Here is a 22,152-nt window from a genome sequence, read left to right as displayed (position 1 = left end):
GAAGATTCTGGTATACCCGGTAGCAAAAAAGAAGGAAGAAAGTAAGGAAAAAACGAAAGAAAGAAAAGAAGAAAGGAGCCGCGAAGCAAAAGAAGTCCTTCCTGGAGACCGCAGGGACCGCCTCATGACCTCCGCTGTCAGGGTTCTCTTAACTGTAAGCGCGGGACCGAGACCTCCCCATCACAGGAAGGCTGCTACTGGCGCGCGCGCGCACACACACACACACACACACACACACACACACGCACGCGCGCGCGCACACACACACACACACACACACACACACACACACACAACCAGCTGCCACAGCGCAAAATAAAGTGCAAAGCTGCAAGCTTTACCTTTCCAACTACACTGACGCGAAAGGTCAGGTTACGCCCCCAGCACTACTGCTGCCAGGACACCAAGGAAAGTTGGTTACCATGGCCACTTAGGAAGCCTCCCGGATGGCACTCTTACGCTCGCGTTGGCAAGCAAGTGCCACTACCCACACAAGTCCCGTAGCTTGGGAATCAGCTAGCCACTCCTGATTGCGTTCGGCGCTCGCCTGTCTGCCCTTGCGCCTGCGTACTACGCCTCGTACCCGTCGCCGCGGCCCCGATCGGGAAGTGTCAACACGGAGCTGGGTTCCCCAGTCTTCGCGGCTACCACCTTCAGCCGATCCCGGACCCCCTAACCAGGCCCGGGCCCAGCCGCCATGACGAACGGTGAGAGCCAGTGCCCAGAGTGGAGAATGGGAGTAAAGGACGAGGGGAAACGTGGCGGGCGGGACCCGGACTGACGTGGCCATTCTCCCCGCCCCCTCCCAGCCCAGCCCCACCATGGCCTTTTGCTGCCCCTGTCGCTCATCCCCCAAGTCTTTCCGCAGGTTCCCCCGTCCCGTGCGCATCTAGAAATACATATGTTTCATGTGCCCACACCCCGGGTCCTCGGTCTCTACCCCGTACTGTCTCTTTCTCCTTCCTAGAAGTTCGTTTTGGCCATTACAAGACTCTTGGGCAGGCCAGTCCCGGTTGAACTATTGCTTTAGCACCAGGAAAAAGAGAGGATCCTCCTCCCAGCCCCCTACGTAGGCTTGTTGGGGGGACCAAGAAATCACAGAGGATGTCAAGTCTCACATTTTTTGGATGCAAATATAGACCATTGGAACAACAAAAAAAAAAGTTCTCCAGAAAGCTATGTCTAAAGTCCTGCCTGGGTGATCCCATCTGGAGACCCTGGCTAGTGTTGCAAGGGTTGGATTTAGACACTGCCTCTTCTAAACGATGTGGCAATTGCAGCCCTGTTTATCCAAACTAGTTTTCCAAACGTCTTCATACACTTGATAGAGATGATTTCCGGAATTCCAGGGAAGGGCAGGAAGCAGGGATTTTATGGTCTTTAGAGTCAACTTTACAGGAAAGAAGAGAAGGCCTCTTGGTATGATTTGAGGGGTACAGGAAAGTATTTCTCAAAAGTACATTTTCCGTAAGCCTGGCAGTGGTGACTCAAATTTCACCTCCTTGTGAATTTTGGCATTGTCTGCAAGAACTTGTGAGAGTAAAAGAACACACTAAGGTATCATTCTTCATAAGAACTTAGTGTATGTGTTGACTTACTGGACCCTTTCTCATACGACACCTGGCTGTGAGGTAGTTTTACTGGAGGGAGATAGAGTGGTCTAGAACTGGCAGATACTGTGTAAAATATCCTTTTGGAGCTTCCTGGGTAAGTCATAGGTATGAGGTTACTAAGCACAGTACCAGAAGTTACATCACCTGGAGGAAGACATCATCTGGACCAGGAAATAGAATAACAGTTTGATACAGAATAATTACTGAGTAATTTTTAACCTTCCCTCCTTTTGCTATCTGATTATTTTTTTTAGGTGCCTCATTGTGCTTACGTGTACAAGAAATAGCTTGTTTTATATATGTAAGAACTAGAACTAATTGTTGAAAGCTTTATTCCCACAATTGTTTCACTATGTTGAAACCTCAGATACTTTTTTTTTTTTTACAAGAGTCTGTTGTTATTCTACCAGCAATTTGGTTTGTAAGTAGAGTACTATGCCTGAGGTGTGAAATGAGCATAGGATAATTGTAGTTTTAGGAAATCTAAAAAAAAAAATTTTTTTTAATGTTTATTTTTGAGAGACAGAGCACGAGCAGGGAAGGAGCAGAGAGAGGGAGACCCAGAATCCGAAGCCGACTCCAGGCTCTGAGCTGTCAGCACAGAGCCCAACGCGGGGCTTAGCACAGAGCCTGACACGGGGCTTGATCCCACAAACTGTGAGATCAAGACCTGAGCTGACATCAGATGCTTAACCGACAGCCATCCAGGCACCCCTGAATTCTAACTCTTGCTATTTCCATTAAGCTTTACTTTTTGCTTTAACATATTCTTCACCAACAAATGCAGAATGGGGAGACTTGGCTAAACATCTGGCTCTCCTTTATCACATGAGTGATTGATCATAAGAACATGTGTACTTTTGTTAGCTCAGGCTCCAAGGATTCTTATGCCTCTCTCAACCTGTTACCACTACTGGCCATTCCTAGGAGGTTGATTCCACGTAAAACTGATACCCTTTTCTCAGAACTCGTAGTTCTTGAAAGGGGAGGAGAGGGTGCAGTGAAATATTTGTACGGGGGTTGTCTACAAGCAGTTTGAGGAACAATAAAGTAACCTCGTTAGTCCCAGGATTTGGGCTCCCTCTTATGAAGGGTTGGCATTGTCAGTTGTGTTTATTGTCTTGATATTATATCACACTCTGTTCTTGAGTTCTCAAGTGGGATCACCTATCACCTGTCCCAAACTAGATTAGCATCAAAGGTTTTGTTGTTGTTGTTTTCTTTCTGTAACAGTGTACTCCTTGGATGGGATCCTGGTGTTTGGTTTGCTCTTTGTTTGCACCTGTGCTTACTTCAAGAAAGTACCTCGTCTCAAAACCTGGCTGCTATCAGAGAAGAAGGGAGTTTGGGGTGTGTTTTACAAAGGTAAGATCATAGCTAGACAGTGAATGGAGATTGCCATCTCTGGACAGTGAGGTGCTACAAAGTGGGGGTGGGGATAGGCTGGCATTGTATTTGGTTCCACATTTACGTAATTGTTTATTTTAGCATCAAGGTAATTTTAATATTCTCCACGGAGTAAAAATAGATAAAGAATTTTAGACTGGACTAGAATTGTTGGAATATTTTCCCAGTGAAAAGTTTTTCTGAATTTCTGGGAAGAATATATTGGAGTCTCTTTTAAGTTTTGATTTCGTTAACTCAGAGGCTTTTTTATTTTTTATTATAGATAAATCCTACCTATCTAAATCTCTTTTCAAAATAGAGCAAAATATAAACAAACAGTATATCCACCTAGAACCTATAGCTTAAGGATAGTATTTAAATGCATTCCCGGGCGGGCTCTTGAAAACCTTGATAGATCTCTTCGTGTAACTAGAGATTTCCTTGAAATTGAGGACTTACATGAAGGGTGGGGTTTGATTTCTTTTCTCTTTTTGCTTTTGTCTGCTAGCCGCTGTGATTGGAACCAGGCTGCATGCTGCTGTGGCAATTGCCTGTGTTGTAATGGCCTTTTACGTCCTGTTTGTAAAATGAATTCCAACGCATCCATCTCATCAGCTGCCAACCAAGAGGATGAGGGTGAAGAACCTGTCCGGGGCCTGGGCCCAACATGAGAGAGCTCAGCTAAAATCATCAAAGTCCCCAAGATGACACCACAGCATCTGCTCCTACCATATGTGGGGAAAACTCCTCATGGTTACAAACATTATTTATGCTTCAGGGGACTCGAGGAAGCCAACTTCCTTTGATCTGTGTGTGAATCAGTCCTCAGCAGAGAGCATATAATGTCCAGATAAATTACACTCCACGGTGATAAGATTACATATACCTCCTGCATAAAAACCTGTCACCTATTTTGTTCTTCAGTCCCTCATCAGGAGCTTTTCAAACTGAGACTCATTAGGGAAGGACATAGGCTGTGTTCACACCTCTTGGAAGGAGAGAGAATTTTCAAGACTTGACTTTTCTTTTTCACTGTTTGATTTGCATTTGGCAAATTGATGAGAACGGGGTGGGTGGGTGGGTGGGAGAAAGAGGAGTTAAACAATGCCAAGAAAATTTTTGACTTTGGAAATTTATCTTTCATATACTCATATGGGAACATAAGAGAGAAGCATGGTCCTCATTGCAAAAAGAGAACAGATGATATAGCTGTGCTGTGTGCTGGCAGCTTAAGAGTTTGCCAAGAAAATCTGGGCCTGTGTAAGATTTATCTGTGATGAGACCAGAAAGCAGTAACTTAGATAAGGAAAAATGTTCTGTTCACCAGTATCCCCCAAAGGAGACTTCACCCCATCAAATGGTAGATGGAAAATGAATCTAGTGTTGCAATTTTCCTAAAGCCTTTTTATATATTTTAGATTACTGAGTGCTGAATAAATGTCACTCAGTTTTAAATGCCATCGTTAGGGGAAAGAGAAAGTATTGAAGAAATAATTTTTAATATATTTGCAGTTAGGGTAAAAGAAATCTAGTATATAATTCATACACTAGTAAAGTCATCTAGTATAAGAATTTACTGTGATGTTAGATGGATGTTTTGTCACGTTATCCAAGACTTATTGGATTATCCACATTATGTCACGTTATCCAAGACTTATCCACAGTCTTATTCTGTGTTTAAGTCTGGCTTATAATGGCAGTTTTTAATTGATTACTTGTTTTTCTTGGGCAACTCTTAGGTTGCCTCATATTGCAGTACTTTTTAGCTATCCCTTGGAAATTCTGTGTTACAAGAACATGATAAATTCAAGTGAGAGAGAGAAATTGCTGATATGCATAGGCATGTTTGGATAGTTCACAGAATCCGTGATTGAAATGAGGGTGTTTTCGAGAATAAAGGAAAACAGATGTTTGCAAGGGAGATTGATGGGCTTTCCCATGGAGTGTGGTAACTCTTGCGCAAATCATTTTAGATGACTCAACATTTGAAGGGATGATTTCTCCATTAAAAAAAATGAAAAAGAGTTGGTCTAAAATTACATTATTGTAAAAAGCAGGCATAGACATAGGAGCCAATTGAATCACCCATACAGTAAAACGTGATTGTGGACAAGTTAGCTGTAGTTGACCTCTGTGTGGCAGGAAATTGTCTTTTGTCTTATCCCCAAAGAAAAGCTGCTAGGAAGTTTAGGTTTCAAAACAGGCAGTTTAGTGCTTTGAGGGTTTCTAGAGGTGTAGCAGGTCACCAAGTAAACACTACACATCTCATCCTCTCGGAGTTGTGCTTTTTTCTCTTCAGGAATTGGCCCAGAGGGTACATTTCACTGATTAATATGGTTTCCAGTGTCCCTCCTGAGGATCTTTCACACGAGGGAAAGGAAATCTATTGGAACAGAAAGGAAGAGTTACACCTTGTAGGTGTGAGTTTGGGACCTGTTGGCCAGCAGGAGTGCCACTCCCTGGAAATACAGGTTCAGCATGTTTTGCACTTGTTATTCTGTAGCTTTAATGACTTGTTTTCCAACAGGGCTAATGTCTCTAAGCTTGGTGAATAGAGCTGCTTCCATTTTAAACTCATTTCACAGTTCTAGTTCAAACCCAATTTTTACAGCCTCCTGGGTGGGTCATCTTGCCCTAAATTGTTATATTTTGAGGTGTTTTCATATGAGAATGTACCAAAAAGTGTACAGAATGAAGGTAATTTGCAGCAAGAAACAAATAACACAGCTTATTTTATTTCTTGTGTTTATGTAAGCAGATCAGCAGAAACCTGTTTAATTCATTACTTTGGTTGGTGTGTCATATATTTTTTTGACTGAAAATTGTAGGACGTTATTCCCCTAAGGAAGTCTTAGGGGTAGGAGAATGGGGATAGCAATATTGCCTCAGATTCAAACTGGCATCACCATAAACCCTGAATGCCAGGGTGGAATGAAGTCAGCCTTTTATAGTTGAAATAAAATTTTTTATTCACCACTGTCTGCACAAATCCTTGAAAATAAAATTCCTTTCCCTACCGTTTTTGTCCATTTTATTTGTCACATGAATTCATTGAACTTTGTTCAATACTCTTCTGGGTTCTGCCCATGGTATATACCTTTTTAGTTTACATCATAGTGAATACCATCATTCCTGTTAACCTAGTGTGATGGTCACCAAATATACGATATAGTTCATAATTTATGAGCGTGTGTTTTTCTCCTTTGAGGGAGCTCATACATGCATCAGCTTTCATATATATCAGCATATATACATGAATAAGTGTTGAGGTGTATTAAATAAGGTAAATAGCACTCCTCAAAACATTTTATCTACCACTACTATTAAAATACAAGTATCACCTGTCATTACCAGTCATAAACTCCTTCATTCAAATGAGGTTATCGGGTTAACCAGCTATGAACCTAGGCAATCCTTGAGCCAATGGGATTCTGGCACATAAATGGATACTTTAAATGGATACTTTCCTTCTATTTGTTTATAAGTGCACGGTGGGATTGGTACAGTTACAAATTATAAATTAATATTTTTCTGGTTTACCCTCATCCACACCTTTTTCACTGAAAAAAGAGAAGGTAACAGACATTAAAATTGTGTTCCTTGATATGAAAGGAGCTAATACTAATTATATAATCACTACTTTTTTTTTTCACTACTTATTCTGGAATTGGAAAGTTAGACATGCTTTAACAGACATGCAAGTTAATGAAGGTTCAGCAATGTGACTGCCACAGAACCAAGTTCCAGGTAGCAAGAGGGCTCTTGTGAATGAGGATAGGGATATGCCTTCCTACTGTTACTCATCTCACAATTATCATGACTATCAAGCCCTTGGATTTAAGTAACCTATTCTCACCCTTCCCTTTGGTAAAATGATGTTTTCCTTCTCCCTTGGGGGAGGAACTCCTGCAGAACCTGATACTGGTTAATGACCGGGATTTGCCTTCTCCATGGGAAAGTAGCCACCTATAAATCTGAGACTGAATCATCTTATATCCAGAACTTGGGTCAAAGACCAAAGAAAAACTAGAGATATGGATATAAATATGCTGCTGCACAAAGACCAAAAGACAAGCACGATTTAGGATTGCCGGATTTTGTCCAGCCTTTCCCTCGGACCTGGGTTCGTTCCCCTCCGAGCCACGCGAGGGCAGCAAAACGCATACCGTCACGAGGGCCTATGCTCAGTGGTTCCTCCCAGAATCCTCCGAGGTGGGGGGAGGGGCGGAGGGATTTAAAAGAGGATGCGGACTTCCGTTCTCTTTCCGGAGGGAGAGCGGCCTAGGGCGAGGTGGTTTGTGTGGTGCTTTGGTGTTGAATGGAAGGCGCGTATGGGCTGAGTGTGCGTGGATGCGCGACTGTGAGTGTGCGCGTGGGGCGTGCAAGGCGAGTGTGTGCGCCCGTCCCTGAGCCACTCTCCCCCGCCTACACCTTGATCTTATTTGATCGGGTTGTGACCCTTGCCCCGCGGGGCCGACCCGATATGAAAAGCTCCCCTCCTGCGAAGCCCCCTCCTCTGGGGCGCTGTGCAGCGAGGCCCCTTTGGCGGCGGCGACGCTGCGGTCCCGGAGCCGGTCTTACGGGGCCCGGCGCTCAGAAATGATGAATTGATCAGATAGACGAGGCCGGGCTAGTCCCGGGCCACTGATTATCGAGGCGATTCTGATCTGAGCCCGGCCCTGGGGCACGGCCACCCGTGGCATTGGGGCTAAGCGTTTACAATCGGCGGCGGCAGGGGCGCTGACGGGTGGGGAAGGCGCGGGTGAAGGAGCCATCGCTCCGCCCCCTGGGGCTGGAAGGGCACGAAGTCGTGTTTGCCGCCTCAGTGTTTTTCTTTAGCACCCCTCCCTTTATTCCTTTAGTCCCGACTTGTGATGACCGTTTGTATGGTACCAACACTGGTGCCCGCTGATCTAGAAGCACACTACAGCGTCTGCGCTAAAGGCTCTATGTATATATGCACGCCTATATGTGTGTGCGCGCGCGTGTGTGAGTATCCGTAAGAGAACTTGGAGAGCTTGTAAATATTCAGATACCGGGGACCCGCCCCAGATTTACTGAATTAGATTTATTAGGGAGGTCAACGAGTCTGTATTTTTAAAAACCTTGATGTATGGGTCACAGTATTAAAGTTTTAAATATTTCAGTATCAAATAACCTGCATGAGATGATTATCTGGAGAGTCACCCATCTCTGCCGCTTTCAGCCATTATAAATAATGAGAATTGAAACTTCATATTGTCACTTGGCAGCAGATACTATCTGAATAGGTGGAGTAACTGTGGAAGAGGGGCTGTGATAGATTGGTGGGATTTAAGGACCATGTGTACCTAAGTAACAGGAAGAAGTCCTTTCATATCTGCATTATTCAATAATGCACATGCTGTCCAAACTTAGAAATGGAAGTTTACCCTACAGTATTCTAAAAGGTCTGCCATTTCTTGCCCAATTTAACAGCAGGTCCCCCTGAGTGACTTGTAATTTTAGAAACCACATTACTGCATTGGTTTTTAGGTCCCCTCAAGCCCAAGCACCAGATTATTGAACCATGTTTAGAAGAACTGCCTGTATTTCACGGCACAAATTGACAAAGAAGGGAATTGACTCCCAGGCAAGAAGACCGCAGAGTCAGAGAATGAGCAATGGCAAGGAGCCTGGACCAGACAGATCGAGCCCTCATGGCAAGGTAGAGTCCAGTAGATGACAAAATCCACTTGGTCCGAAGTATGTTAAGTGTGACCTCATCGTAACCATTAATGCCACATAGAACTACCAGAATTATGGCAGTGTGAGCTCATTAAGAAAATGGGCTACGTCCATTCTTGTTTCCTCAACACTTAGCTCAGTGCCTGACATATAAAAGTTCGCAAGAAATGTTGAATGGATACATCAATGTTTGGAATGACTTCTAAATCCTTATCTTCTCAGCAAAATGACTCCAAATTGCAAATATGTCCAACAGGACTAACTTCTAGAAGTTGGGAAACTTCCATATTTTAAGAGTAGTCAAGTGTCAACTTTTAGTCCTTGGGCAACACACTTCAAGCTTCATCCAGCACAAATCTATTTAATGGAGGTGGGCGAAAGGACGTTCCACTATGATTAATTAGTCCAGGGGCCTGTCAACACTAGGTAGAGAAGAAGCCACCATCATTCTTTCGGGAGTAGCCTCCATTGGTGGCTGCAGTATGAGGGGACACTGTGGAGAAAAGAGAAGAGGGAGTAGGTTGTGAATTTCAATTGTTTGCCTTTTCTGGGAACCTGTAATCATCCATACCTTTCTGGGTACTGTGGAGCAGTAACAAGCTGTCTTGTAACAGCTGGGAAACTGGCATATACGGGACTAATGGGAGATAGCTAGAGGTCTTTCATTCCCAGGTTTCTGCCCTTTGCTAGAAATTTTGTTCCCTAGACCTAAGGCTGAGTTAAAGGCTCTGAAAAATTGAACTCACTTCCTAGCTTATAGGCAACATGTCCCCTGGATTTAGCCTGATATATGTCAACTTAGTCACTGCTATTCCTAGATCCTAAGTTATCCCTTAAGTTCTCTAATGGCCAGTCACCTCAACTCCCTGATTCCTAGGTCCATTTAAAAAAAACTCTTGTACCACCCATCTGCCCCCCAGTCTTCTAACCCTTACCTATGGATCCCTGGATGCTGTGGATAGACTCCTTCTTAGGGTTGATCCAGTGTCTGATGTTAGCCTGGGAAGTGATGGAAGGTGGCAGAGGAGGGGGTAAAGGTTCTCCAGGGAATTGGGTCTTGATGATTCTGGAAGATGGTATGGGGAAGAACAGGGGAGAGTGAAATCAATCAGAAGGAGACAGGTGAGGAGGGAAAGAGTTGCATGCAGCCTCAGAAATAATGCAGCCAAAGATCCTTTTTATCTTTTTCAGTGGAATCAACTGAAGCTTTTGTTTGTTTATACAGATAAGAACAATCCTGGAGGATCGCTATTCATTTTAGATAATAAAAATATAGAAATTGCATTACAGATACAGATGTAAAAAATATAGAAATCTGTATACAAATGAGTACCTCTTGGTTATCGTTGTTATTTTTCAGGTAACACATTACCTTACTTGACTGGATGGCATTGTCCTTAGGACGGAGAGGCTCCACCTCCACCACTTACCCATGGGTATCCTGGGTGGTCTCCTGATGTAAGAGTGTCTCATTTTTGTTCTTGAATGTCCCTGTGTGGTGGTTGTACAAGGCTGCTAAGCGGAAATCCAGGTCATCCTTGGGTATCTACAGAGGAAGTCAATACGCCCCACCCCCAGGGTTAACTTGCCACCTCTACCCCAACTCTAGTCAGTTCTGCTGGGCTCTACTTTTCCCCAAAAGCAGAGCGAACCCTTTTTGTGGCTGAGACCCACCAACTCCTTACACACCAAAGACATCTTAACTCTTGTCAATATAGAATTGTGTCATGGTTAGGCCTAAGGAGGGGTGAGTTCTTACTGGAGATATGGAAATAATTATACTGTCCTTTAGTTGGGCCTAATGGGCCTTACTTCATTTATGGTTACAATCAGAAGAGAAGTCTGGTAAGAAAACAACTTGCTCCAGATAATCAACTGGAGAAAAAACCGAAGCCTTCCAACTTCCCAGGGGCCAGATAAATCAATATTTGGTTTTGGATTTGGTAGGATCTTGGATTGGGGACAAAATAAAGATGGTGATGCAGTTAAGGACAGACTACCTTTCCAAAAATGATAGTCACGAGTCTTAAGCGGATGTAAAGAGAAATAGCATTTCAATACTAGGTACCTCAGGATCAAAAAAATAAACTTCCCGCCTCATGGAGGTGATTGTGGGAGTTGAGTTGAGCCGACTCCAGGGTTCCTGTTGCTGAGCAAGGTGATTTGGGTTCTTATATGGCAGTTTCTGCAAAAGAGAAACCACACACAGGACCTGGTTACAGGAGGCCTTGCTGATGTGATGGCTTCAGTGACACCATCTCCTTATTCCATCCTATTTTAACTGAACCTCAGATACCTTCCACGGGGAGAACAATATGAGGCAAGATTCCCAGACTTTAGATGCTCCTAAGTTTTCAATCTTAGAACTGGCAGAAGTAGGCCAGGAATACAGGGAAAGGGGTGAAGTGGGACAGGGGGTAAAGAGTGCAGAAGAGATAAGATGATGAACTCAGGCTTAGATGTCCTGAGTTTGAAGAAAAGGCAAGACATCTGATTGCAGTCAACAGGTAGAAAATGGGAAGTGTGCAAGTTAGAGGAGAGCTCAGAACACGTAATAGAGGTTTGATGGTCGTCCGCATGAAGTAGTAGCTGAAGCCTGCAAAAGGAGTGTGGCCAAAAGGGCTCATGACTGTATAATATTATAATGGGGGGGGGGCGGGTGGAGAGGAAAGAGAAAGGACACTAAGGCAATCAGAGACAGGAGAATCAGAAGAGTGCAGTGTCTAAGCAGGAAGAGAAAAATATCAGCAGGGAAGGGTTATTGTGACTGCAGAAATGTCAAAGAAAAAGTACACCGGTTAGTCAATCTTCTAAATAGAACCACATAAGCATGAATGTGAAAAGCACATAACTGATTTTCTTCATTGTATGTAAAGCTATATTGTATCCCTAGTGTCTAGAACAGCAACCTAACACATGGCATTCAAAAATGAAACACTGTTTGAATGATGACTGAATTCTAGTGAGTACAATTCCAACCTAGTAGAAATCAAATTCAACCTATCCAATGTTGAAACCCTCCTCCCCTCTATATATGGCAAAATGCTGTGTGACTCAGATCAGTTATACATTAATTGAATACTATGTTCCAGGCAGTGTGCCACCAGCAAAAAAGATGACAAATGAAACAAGAAAACTACAAATATATGAGGCAAGCATAGGCAGATTTCCTCCCACTTTTCAAAAGCTACAGAAGTCTCATCATGTCCTCATTCAGTGGATGAGACTGTCTTTCACTGAGAAAGTCAAGACTGTTGAGCATGAATACCATCCTCACATCCAATGTCCTTCCATCTCAAAGAAAGAGATGTCCCTTTTACTCAAGAATAACCCTTATGAATGGAAAAACATATTCCCCTCAAATGGAAGAAAAAAAAAGCCAGGTAGCAATACTTATATCAGATGAAACAAACGTTAAAACAAAGACTGTATCGGGCGCCTGGGTGGCGCCGTCGGTTAAGCGTCCGACTTCAGCCAGGTCACGATCTCGCAGTCTGTGAGTTCGAGCCCCGCGTCGGGCTCTGGGCTGATGGCTCAGAGCCTGGAGCCTGTTTCCGATTCTGTGTCTCCCTCTCTCTCTGCCCCTCCCCCGTTCATGCTCTGTCTCTCTCTGTCCCAAAAATAAATAAACGTTGAAAAAAAAAAAAATTAAAAAAAAAAAACAAAGACTGTATCAAGAGTCAAATAAGGGCATTACATAGTGATAGAGGATCAATCCAACAACAGGATATAACAATTACAATTACCTATGTACCAAACATAGGAGCACCTAAATACATAAAGCAAATCTTAATAGACATAAAGGAAGAAATTGAAAAAAAAAAAAGCAAGAAATTGATAGTAATACAATAACACTAGGAGACTTTACCCCACTTATATCAATGGATAGATCATCCAGACAGAAAACCAACAAGGAAATGATGTTTTTGAATGACATATTAGATCAGATGGACCCAACAGATGTATACAGGACATTCCATCCAAAGCACCAGAATTACACATTGTTTTTGAGAGCACATAGAGCATTCTCCAGGACGGGTCACATATTAGGCCACAAAACAAGTCTCAATAAAAAAAATTTTTAATTAAAAAAATTAAAAAAAAATTTTTTTTAATGTTTTATTTTTTATTTTTGAGAGAGACAGAGTGCAAGCAGGGGAGGGGCAGAGAGAGAGGGAGACACAGAATCTGAAGCAGGCTCCAGGCTCTGGGCTGTCAGCATGGAGCCTGATGTGGGGCTTGAACTCACGAACTGTGAGACCATGACCTGAGCCGAAGTTGGAAGCTTAACTGACTGAGTCACCCAGGCGCCGTAGTCTCAACAAATTTAAGAAAACTGAAATCACAACAAGCAACTTTCCCGACCACGATAGTGCTGAAACTAGAAATCAATTAGAAGGGGAAAAAAAAAAACCCTGAAAGAAACACAAACACACAGAGGCTAAACAACATGTTACTAAATCACCAATTGGTCAACTAAGAAATCAGGAAATCAAGAAACAGAAAATGAAAACACAGCTGTCTGTCCGAAGTCTTTGGGATTCAGCAAAAGCAGTTATAAGAGGGAAGTTTATAGCAATACAGGCCTACATCAAGAAACAAGAAAAATAATCAAACGATCTAAAGAAACTAGAAAAAGAAGAACAAACAAACCCTAACAAAGAACTAACAAAGTTAGTAGAAGGATGGAAAAATGAAGATCAGAGCAAAGATAAATGAAATACAGACTAAAACATACACACACATACACGAAAAGATCAATGAAACCATGGGAAACATAAAACTGATAAACCTTTAGCTAGACTCATCAAGAAAAAGAAAAAAAAGAGAGGACTTAGATAAAATCAGAAACGAAGGAGGAGAAACAATAACCAACATCACAGAAACAGAAATAATTACAACAGAATATTATGAAAAACTATATGCCAACAAATTAGGCAATCTAGAAAAAAAGGATAAGTTCCTAGAAATGCAGAACCTTCCAAAACTACATCAGGAAGAAATAGAAAATTTGAACAGGCCAATTACTAGTAACAAAATTGAAATGGTAATTTAAAAGTCCCAACAAACAAAAGTGCAGGACTAGATGGTTTCACAAGTGAATTCTACCAAACATTTAAAAAATAGTTGGGGCACCTGGATGGCTCGGTCAGTTAAGCATCTGACTTTGGCTCAGGTCATGATCTCACAGTTTATGAGTTTGAGCCCCACATTGGGCTCTGTGCTGACAGCAAGGAGCCTTATTTGGATTCTCTGTCTACCTCTCTCTCTCTTTCTCTCTCTCTCCCAAAAATAAAGATTTTAGGAAAATAAAGAAGAGTTAATGCCCATTCTTCTCAAGTTATTCCAAAAAAATAGAAGAGGAAGGAAAACTTCCAAATTCATTCTACAAGGTCAGCACTACCCTGATGATAAAATCAAAGACACTACAAATGAAAAAAAAAAAAATACAAGCCAATATCCCTGATGAACATAGATGCAAAAATCTTCAACAAAATATAGCAAAACAAATTCAATAATACATTTAAAGGATCATTCACCATGACCAAGTGGGATTTATTCCAGCAATGCAAGGGGGCTCAGTATTCACAAATCAATCAATATGTTACATCACATTAACAAGAGGAAGGATAAAAACCATATGATTATCTTAATAGATGCAGAAAAAGCATTTGACAAAATACACCATCTGTTCATGACAAAAAAATCTCAACAAAGTAGGTTTAGAGGGAATGTATCTCCACATCATAAAGGTATATATCAATTTTAATGGTGAAAAATTCAGACTTTCCTCTAATATCAGGAACAAAATAAGTATGTCTGTGCTCACCATTTTTATTCAACATAGTATTAGAAGATTTAGCCACAGAAATCAGATAAGAAAAAGGAATAAAATGCATCCCAATTGGTAAGGAAGAAGTAAAACTGTCACTATTTGCACGTGACATGATACTATGTATAGAAAATCCTAAAGATTCCACCAAAAAATTATTGAAACTAGTAAATGAATTCAGTAAAGTTGCAGAATACAAAATTAACATACATAAATCCATTGTTTCTATACACCAATAACAAAGTGGGAGAAAGACAAATTAAGAAAACAATTCCATTTACAATTGCACCAAAAATAATATTATAGCTAGGAATAAATTTAACCAAAGCAGTGAAAGACCTCTTTTCTGAAAATTATTAAGACATTGATGAAAGAAATTGAAAACAACACAAATGGCAAGATATACCATGCTCATGGATTGGAAGAAATAATATTGTTAAAATGCCCATACTACCCAGAGCACGCTAAAGATTCAGTGCAATCCCCATCAAAATACCAATAACATTTTTCACAGAACTACAACAAATAATCCTAAAATTTTATGGAACAAAAGACCTCGAATAGCCAAAGCAATCTTGAGAAAGAAGAACAAAGCTGGAGGTACCACAATCCCAGATTTCAAGACATGTACAAAACTATAGTAATCAAAACAATATAGTACTTTAGGTGCCTTGCTGGCTTGGTTGGAAGAGCATGAAACTCTTGATCTCAGGGTCATGAGTTCAAGCCCCACACTGGGTGTAGAGATTACTAAAACAAATAAATAAACTAAAAAAAAAAACCCCAATATAGTACTGGCACAAAAATAGACACATAGATCAATGGAATAGGATAGAAAGACCCCAAATAAACTCATGCTTTTATGGTCAATTAATCTATGACAAAGGAGGCAAGAATATACAATGGGGAAAAGACAGTTCTTTTGATAAATGATGCTGGGAAAAAAACTGGACAGCTACATGCAGAACAATGAAACTAAGCCCCTTTCTTATATCATACACAAAAACAAAAGGAAAATAGATTAAAGACCTAAATGTGAGACCTGAAACCATAAAGTTCCTAAGGGAAAACATATGCAATAATCTCTTGGACATTAGCCTTAGCAAAATATTTATGGATATGTCTCTTCAGGGAAGGGAAACAAAAAGAAAAATAAACAATTGGGAGTACACCAAAATAAAAAGCTTGTTCACAAAGAAAGCCATCAACAAAATGAAAAGACAACCTACTGAATGGAAGAAGATATTTGCAAATAATATATCTGATAATTAATATGCACAACATATAAAGAACTTATACAACTCAACACCAAAAAACAAAACAAAACAAAAAAAACCTGATTAAAAAGGGGGCAGAGGACCTGAATAGACATTTTTCCTAAGGGGACCTACAGATGGCCAACAGTCACACGAAAAGATGCTCAACATCATTAATCATCAGGAAAATGCAAATTAAAACCACAATGAAGTATCACCTCACATGAGTCAGAATGGCTAGTATCAAAAAGACCAGAAAAAAAAAGACAAGAAATAACAAGTGTCGGCAAGGATGTGGAGAAAAGGGAGCCCTTGTGCAATGTTGATGGGAATGTAAATTGGTGCAGTCACTGGGGAAAACAGTATGGAGGTCCCTGAAAAAATTAAAAATAGAAATACCATACAATTCCATAATTCCACTACTGGGTACTTACCCAAAGAAAACGAAAACACTAATTAAAAAAGATATATGGACTATGTTTACTGCAGCATTATTTACAATAGCCAAGACATGGAAGCAATCCAAGCGCCAATCAATAGATGAATGGATAAAGAAAATGTGATATCTATATATCTATATATCTTTATTCTTTTTTAATGTTTATTTATTTTGAGAGCGAAAGACAGTGCAAGTGGAGGGGGGCAGAGAGAAAATGCTAAGCAGGCTCCACACTGTCAGCACAGAGCCCAACATGGGGCTCGATCCTGCCAACTGTAAGATCATGACCTAAGCCGAAATCAAGAGTCAGACACCTAACCGACTGAGCCACTCAGGTGCCCCTATATCTTTATTCTTTATCCATTCATCTATCTATCTATCTATCTATCTATCTATCTATCTATCCATCCACCCACAACGGCATATTACTCAGTCATAAAAAAGAAAAATCTTTCTGTTTTCAACAACATGGATGGAGCCTGGGTATCTGCTAAGTGAAAGAAGTCAGACAAAGAGAAACAAATACCAGATTATTTCACTTATATGTGGAGCCTGAAAAACAAAACAAAACAAAAGCAGAAATAGACCCATAAATGCAGGGAACACACTAAAGGTTGCCAGAAGGAAGGTGGGTAGAGAGAGGGGTGAAATAGATGAAAAAATTAAGATATACAAACTTCCAGTTTTAAAACAAAAAAGCCACGGGAATGAAAAGTACAGCATAGGGAATATAGTCAATAATATTGTAATAATGTTGTACGGTGACAGGTGTTGACTACACTTACTGTGGTGAGCACTGAGTAATGAATAGAATGGTCAAATCGCTATGTTGTACACCTGAAATGAATATAACACTGTATGTCAACTATACTTCAAAAATAAAATAAAAAGGAATAACCTTTTTCCCCTGAACCTAGCCTTGTGCTTCAGAGAGACCTGCACCATCCTAGCATCCCCTGTACTCAGCTTCTCTCTCGTTCCTTTATCACCGTCTCACTACCACTCTATCACCTTCCTTGCAGAACTAGACTTCAAGAGTTGACATTTACTTATCTCCACTTCCTCCCCATTTCCGTCCCCTCTTTAGCCACTGCAGTCAGGCCTCTTTCTCAAGCTAGCACTGAAGCTGCTCTTGCTAGTGACCAGTGATCTTTATCTTTAGCTAGGATTGGAGGATCCTTTCCAGACCTGATCTTATTTGACCTCTGCAGTTTATGGAACCATGATTCAGATTCCCTCAAATGTTCTCTCCATGCTCTGTTGGTCCAGTTCCTCCTTGTTTTCCTCTTGAGTTTAGTCGTAACTGCTTAGCTCCCTTGTCAGCACTACTTTCTCTTTCTCTGCCCCTTAGTGCATTCTCCAAGGTTTTTTTTTTGTTTTTTGTTTTTTTTTTTTTTGTATTCTTACATTCACTGGATGAGCTCATTCCTTCCTATGGCTTCAACCACCACATGGCTATTTTGATTTCCCGATATACATCTTCAACCTAGAACTCTCAAGCATGTTGCCTGCTATTCATGTTCACTTAAGAGTCCTACAGGCACCACAAAACAACATCTGCATAACTTATCTGAACATCTTTCTCCCCAAACCTGCTTCCCCTGAATCCCTCACTCAGTAATGGCATCAATTAAGTCCTCGGACACCTAGGAGCTGTCCTAGACTTGTCCCTTCTTTTGGGCCCATCCATATCCAGCCACAAAGTCTCATCAGTCCTGCCCTTTGCATCTTTTTCACATCTGCACCATATTGCCACCCCCTGCTTTAGATCCGTTATTCCTCCTGGAGACTGCTGCCTCCTGAGGCTCTTGCCTCCTTGCTGATTCCTCTTGTCCTAACTCCCATTCTACCCAACCCACTGTCACTGTGTTTTCTGAAACATCCATTGATTGTGTCATTGTAGTGCTTAAAATCCTGACATGATGCCCCGGTGCCTCCAGCATGGAATCCTAGCTCACTAGCATGGTGTACACAGCACATCCAGTCCAACAAGGTCACTCCGGCTCCTGCTCTCTCCCCTCCTCCATCTCACATTGATGCTCCAGCCATTCTGGACTCTGGTCCCCAACAGGCCACTCTTTCTCTCCTTTCCATGTATGGGCACCCGCTGCCTCCTCTGCCCTGAACATCTGGTTCTTGTTTCCTTCTTCCTAACTCACATTCCACCTCCTCCCTCACCTGGCCCAGCTATTTGGATGTGAAAACTCACCTGCTCTGGGAAGCTTTCCTTTAAGCTCCCAGTTCTCCTGATACACAACATATAACTCTGTCATAACACCTGTGCTATTGTGCAGGCATTCTTGCTGTTGTGGTTGTCAGTAAGCTTTTCTACCAGAGTTCCTCTAGAGCAGGAGCCATATCTAATTCATCTATATATCCTCAGTGTTGAGCAGATTGCCTGGCATATGGTAAATGATAAATGTTGAATAAACCAAAGGAAGCTCTTTGATCCTGTTATTTAAGCCACAATTACTATTTAATTCACCGTATTTCACACCACTTCAAGCATCCCAAATACCCCTGCCAGAAAAAAAAAAAAAGATCATCTAAATTCCCAAATCACTGACACACACACACACACACACACACACACATTCCAGTATTAACCAAAAGACAGAGATGGTGTGAAGGCAGATGTATAAGGCATGACCTGGTGGCTTCCAGAGGATTCTCTCCCATTCCATATCTCATGTCTCTTCAGAGAACAGTTTTCCAAACAGGGCAAAGGGTGGTTTGGCGGGACCTGCGACTGTTTAAGCCACATTACACAGCATTGCTTTGGGCAACGAGAGCCCCTAGTTCCTCTGGGCTAGAGCTCTACTTCACTCTCCTCAAAAGCACCTCTGAAACGTTAGCAGACCTGAATATGGGGCCAAGGAGGCAGGCAGAAAGCAAACTTATCCGGTACTTGACTCAGTGTCCTCACCAGAATCCTTTAAGTTACCATCTCTGCCCATTAGGCGAACAGAAAGAAGAGTGCCATCGACCCTGGTGGGAATCTGCGCAAGAAACCACAGTACCTTGGAAGCTCGGGCTTTTCCCAAGTAGGAATCATCGTTATCCAACGTAGGGTGCTGGAAAGGGTCTCGGGTGAAAGGCATGGCAAAAAGGCGCTGGTGTGAAGGACGGGGGGCCCGCGCAGCCGCACACAACGCACGCGGAGGATCCCGGGTCCCAATTGTTTGGAACGCCCAGTTTCGGTTGCCGAGCAACTGCCCCACCGTCTGTGACTGAGGTGAGTTCCCTTCGAGAAGGGCGCCACCTGGCGGTGCAGCGCGGGAGACCCCTTGGGAGGTAGCTCCTGGGAACGCAGAGGGAAAGTGTCACCGAGTGTACCAAGCAGCCCTGAATTTGCATTCGGGAGGCTTAGTTGAAAAACGCCGGCCTCCTGGCGTGCAGGACTTCTGCAAAAGACTTCATCTGGGGAAAGAAGTCCTAAAAGATGACCCAGGAATTTCCTTCTACCTCGCATCTAACAGAAGGATTTTTCAAAGCAATGAGAGAATGAGGATGTCAGGAGACGGAAGAGCCCAAGTGTCTTGCACAAACACTCCTTGCTTAAACCCGTTTATGCCAGTCTCAAGCCTTCTCACAGAGCCGGTTGTAAAGGCACCGCTGAATTTGGTGGGACGGAAGTTAAGATCTCCAGAAGAGGCTGCTGCAGTAGGTAACACGTACCGGGGCCACTCTTCCAAACTGTAACTTCTGGAGGTGAGATGGCGTCTCAATCTTCCTTCTATCGCTCCACACACAGGAGGTGCTAAATAAGTATTTGTCGAACGCCACGTCTGCAAAATTAGAGGTGCTCATGAAAAGCCCATGGCACAAAAGGGCAATGGAAAAGGTGGATTTGGTGGCGATGGCTTGGAGGATGTTTCTACTGCGTTCTTTACACGCCCCCCGTGCCCGCCTGTTGGGCCGGTTGCAGACCCCGGGCGCGCGCCCTCCCACGCGGCGCGCGCCGGCGGCGGCGGCTGCCATGGCGACCGGCAGGTGAGCGGCAGAGGAGCTCGTGGTCCCTGACCCACCCGCGCGGAGGGAAAGAGGAGGCGGTTGCCAAGGCGACGTGGGTAGGAGGAGAAGAGGAAGGAGGGAGGAGGAAGGATGGGCGGCCTCGGCGTAGCCGCAGGGAGGTGACTGACTCGAGCCCAGCCCCTTGCATCCTCCCCCTGTGAACCTCCCTCCCCTTTTTTTCCGCCTTCTGCCAGCAGTAGCAGCAGCCGCAGCACCTGAGCCGCTGCTGCCGCTCGCTCAGGACAACGTTATGGCTGAGCCTGGGCGCAGCCTCCATCCCTCTTCCGGACGTAGGGGAAGAAGTGAGCGGCGCACACTCCGGCTTCTGCGGCTGCTGCTCTGGGTTGGGACCGCCTTCCAGGTGACCCAGGCAGCGGGACCGGAGCTTCACGCCTGCAAAGAGGTACTGTCTTCCCCGATTCAACCCCACTTTGGTTAGAAAAATCTTGGATCCTGGCGGAGACCTTGAGGACCCAGGCACAGACAGTTTCAGAGGCCACGGAGTTTAGGTTTCTTTGGGGATGAGACGTGGGGCTGGGGGAGGGAAGAGGAGCAGACTGGCGTCATGGAGAGGCCAGCCTACTGGAGGACTCACGAAATAGATCATCCTCACAGCTTGGGCTGCTGAGCTCAGGGGGGAAGGTCCCAGCTCCAAGGAGCCCAGGAGGGACCCAGGTCCCTGGACTCGGGAATGAGGGAAGAAGAAGGCATGGGTTGTTTTCCAGCTGCAATGAAATTACCTTTAGTTGAAAACAAAAGATTATGTACAGAGGGGCAAAATGGAAAGTGAGAGAGAAGAAGTGGGGTAAGAGAAGAGTGAGGAAGGCCAGAGGAAAGTAGGGGAGCAAAGTGGGAATCCTTGTGGTTTCATCATGGCTTCAAAAAAGGAGAGTGAAGGAGGAAGATGTGTGAGGGGAACTGAAGGAACCCATCACCTCTCTCTCCCCACTCCATGTCAAACATCCATTTACCTTGCAGACTGCTAAATGCGTTGCCTTTCCCAGTGCGCTTTGTTTAGTATACCTGATAGCACAAGACCCACCTCTGACCACACTTTGAGTCCTGTAATATTTCGCTTTCCACAAATCTCTACTTTCCTTTTCTGGACTTCTGCTGACGTATGTCATGAGTTTTTTTCAAGGTGCTACTCAAACGTTGCCAACACAATTCAGACAATAGGTAGTGAATGTCTTCCACTTAAAAATGTCTTTGAGCATTCTTTTTGGAGGGATACACAAGGTATTAAGGAGTAACAAAACTCAGTAGTTTCTATAGTGTTGAAATAACAATATTTGGTTGTTCTCTGAGTAACCCTTTTTAACCATATGGCAGAGACAGTAACAAAATACAAGAACTGCATTGGGGAAGGCAAAATAAAAGTTGTTCTGTTATTTCTGTGAAATGTGAAAGAATTGTAATGCACCAATAGTTTAGCCCCGTAAAAGGAATCTCCAATGTCATACTTGGCTAGAGTTTTGAGAGGTTGAGATACTTTTTGTAAGTTGTCAGTGTTGACTGATTAGTAACAACAACCCCCTCCCATATGGACATACATTATTATGAAGGTGCTCTATTCATTACACTGTCTACAACATAACAGATCAAGAAGTGAAGGGACGGGAAGAGAGAGAATTTTTTTTAATGTTTTTATTTATTTTTGAGAGAGAGAGACAAAGTGTGAGCAGGGGAGGGGCGGAGAGAGAGGGAGACACAGAATCTGAAGCAGGCTCCAGGCTCTGAGCTGTCAGCACAGAGCGTGACATGGGGCTTGAACTTGTGAACCACGAGATCATGACCTAGGCTGAAGTCGGATGTTCAACCAACTGAGCTACCTAGGCACCCCTTAGAATTTTTTACTTCATTCATGAACATGATACTAGTGGCTCCAGTTAATGGCAGTTCTGG

The 22,152-nt window shown here is 43.0% G+C and overlaps 3 protein-coding genes and 1 non-coding gene across 5 annotated transcripts in view; 3 read left to right on the top strand and 1 right to left on the bottom strand.

Moving 5' to 3' along the window:
• Positions 1 to 350: 350 nt before the first annotated feature.
• TMEM167B (transmembrane protein 167B) lies at positions 351 to 4,064 on the top strand. Its single transcript, XM_047083721.1, has 3 exons — positions 351 to 707; positions 2,847 to 2,978; positions 3,508 to 4,064. The coding sequence occupies exons 1-3, from the start codon at positions 698 to 700 to the stop codon at positions 3,588 to 3,590; spliced, it is 225 nt and encodes a 74-aa protein (XP_046939677.1). The 5' UTR covers positions 351 to 697; the 3' UTR covers positions 3,591 to 4,064.
• Positions 4,065 to 7,259: 3,195 nt separating this feature from the next.
• On the top strand, positions 7,260 to 7,670 carry LOC124516860 (small Cajal body-specific RNA 2). The gene has a single exon (XR_006963246.1). It is a non-coding gene; the product is annotated as a small Cajal body-specific RNA 2 (non-coding RNA).
• Positions 7,671 to 8,553: 883 nt separating this feature from the next.
• On the bottom strand, positions 8,554 to 19,334 carry CFAP276 (cilia and flagella associated protein 276). Its single transcript, XM_047085120.1, has 5 exons — positions 19,254 to 19,334; positions 10,774 to 10,890; positions 10,136 to 10,251; positions 9,641 to 9,771; positions 8,554 to 9,198 (listed from the first exon to the last, which is right to left on the bottom strand). Exons 1-5 carry the CDS (start codon positions 19,332 to 19,334, stop codon positions 9,128 to 9,130), a joined length of 516 nt encoding a protein of 171 aa, XP_046941076.1. The 3' UTR covers positions 8,554 to 9,127.
• Positions 19,335 to 20,497: 1,163 nt separating this feature from the next.
• ELAPOR1 (endosome-lysosome associated apoptosis and autophagy regulator 1) overlaps positions 20,498 to 22,152 on the top strand; it is a 73,444-nt gene continuing 71,789 nt past the window's right edge. For both annotated transcript variants that reach the window (XM_047085588.1, XM_047085589.1), the window contains exon 1: positions 20,498 to 20,650. In XM_047085588.1, coding sequence (XP_046941544.1) covers positions 20,498 to 20,650 — 153 coding nt within the window. The remainder of the gene's footprint in view (positions 20,651 to 22,152) is intronic.

This window comes from Lynx rufus, unplaced genomic scaffold, assembly GCF_022079265.1.
Source record: "Lynx rufus isolate CCGP_SWC_20201006 ecotype Redwood Valley unplaced genomic scaffold, mLynRuf1.p SCAF_2, whole genome shotgun sequence".
Classification (NCBI taxonomy): domain Eukaryota; kingdom Metazoa; phylum Chordata; class Mammalia; order Carnivora; family Felidae; genus Lynx; species Lynx rufus.
This window is presented reverse-complemented; position numbering and strand designations above follow the sequence as displayed.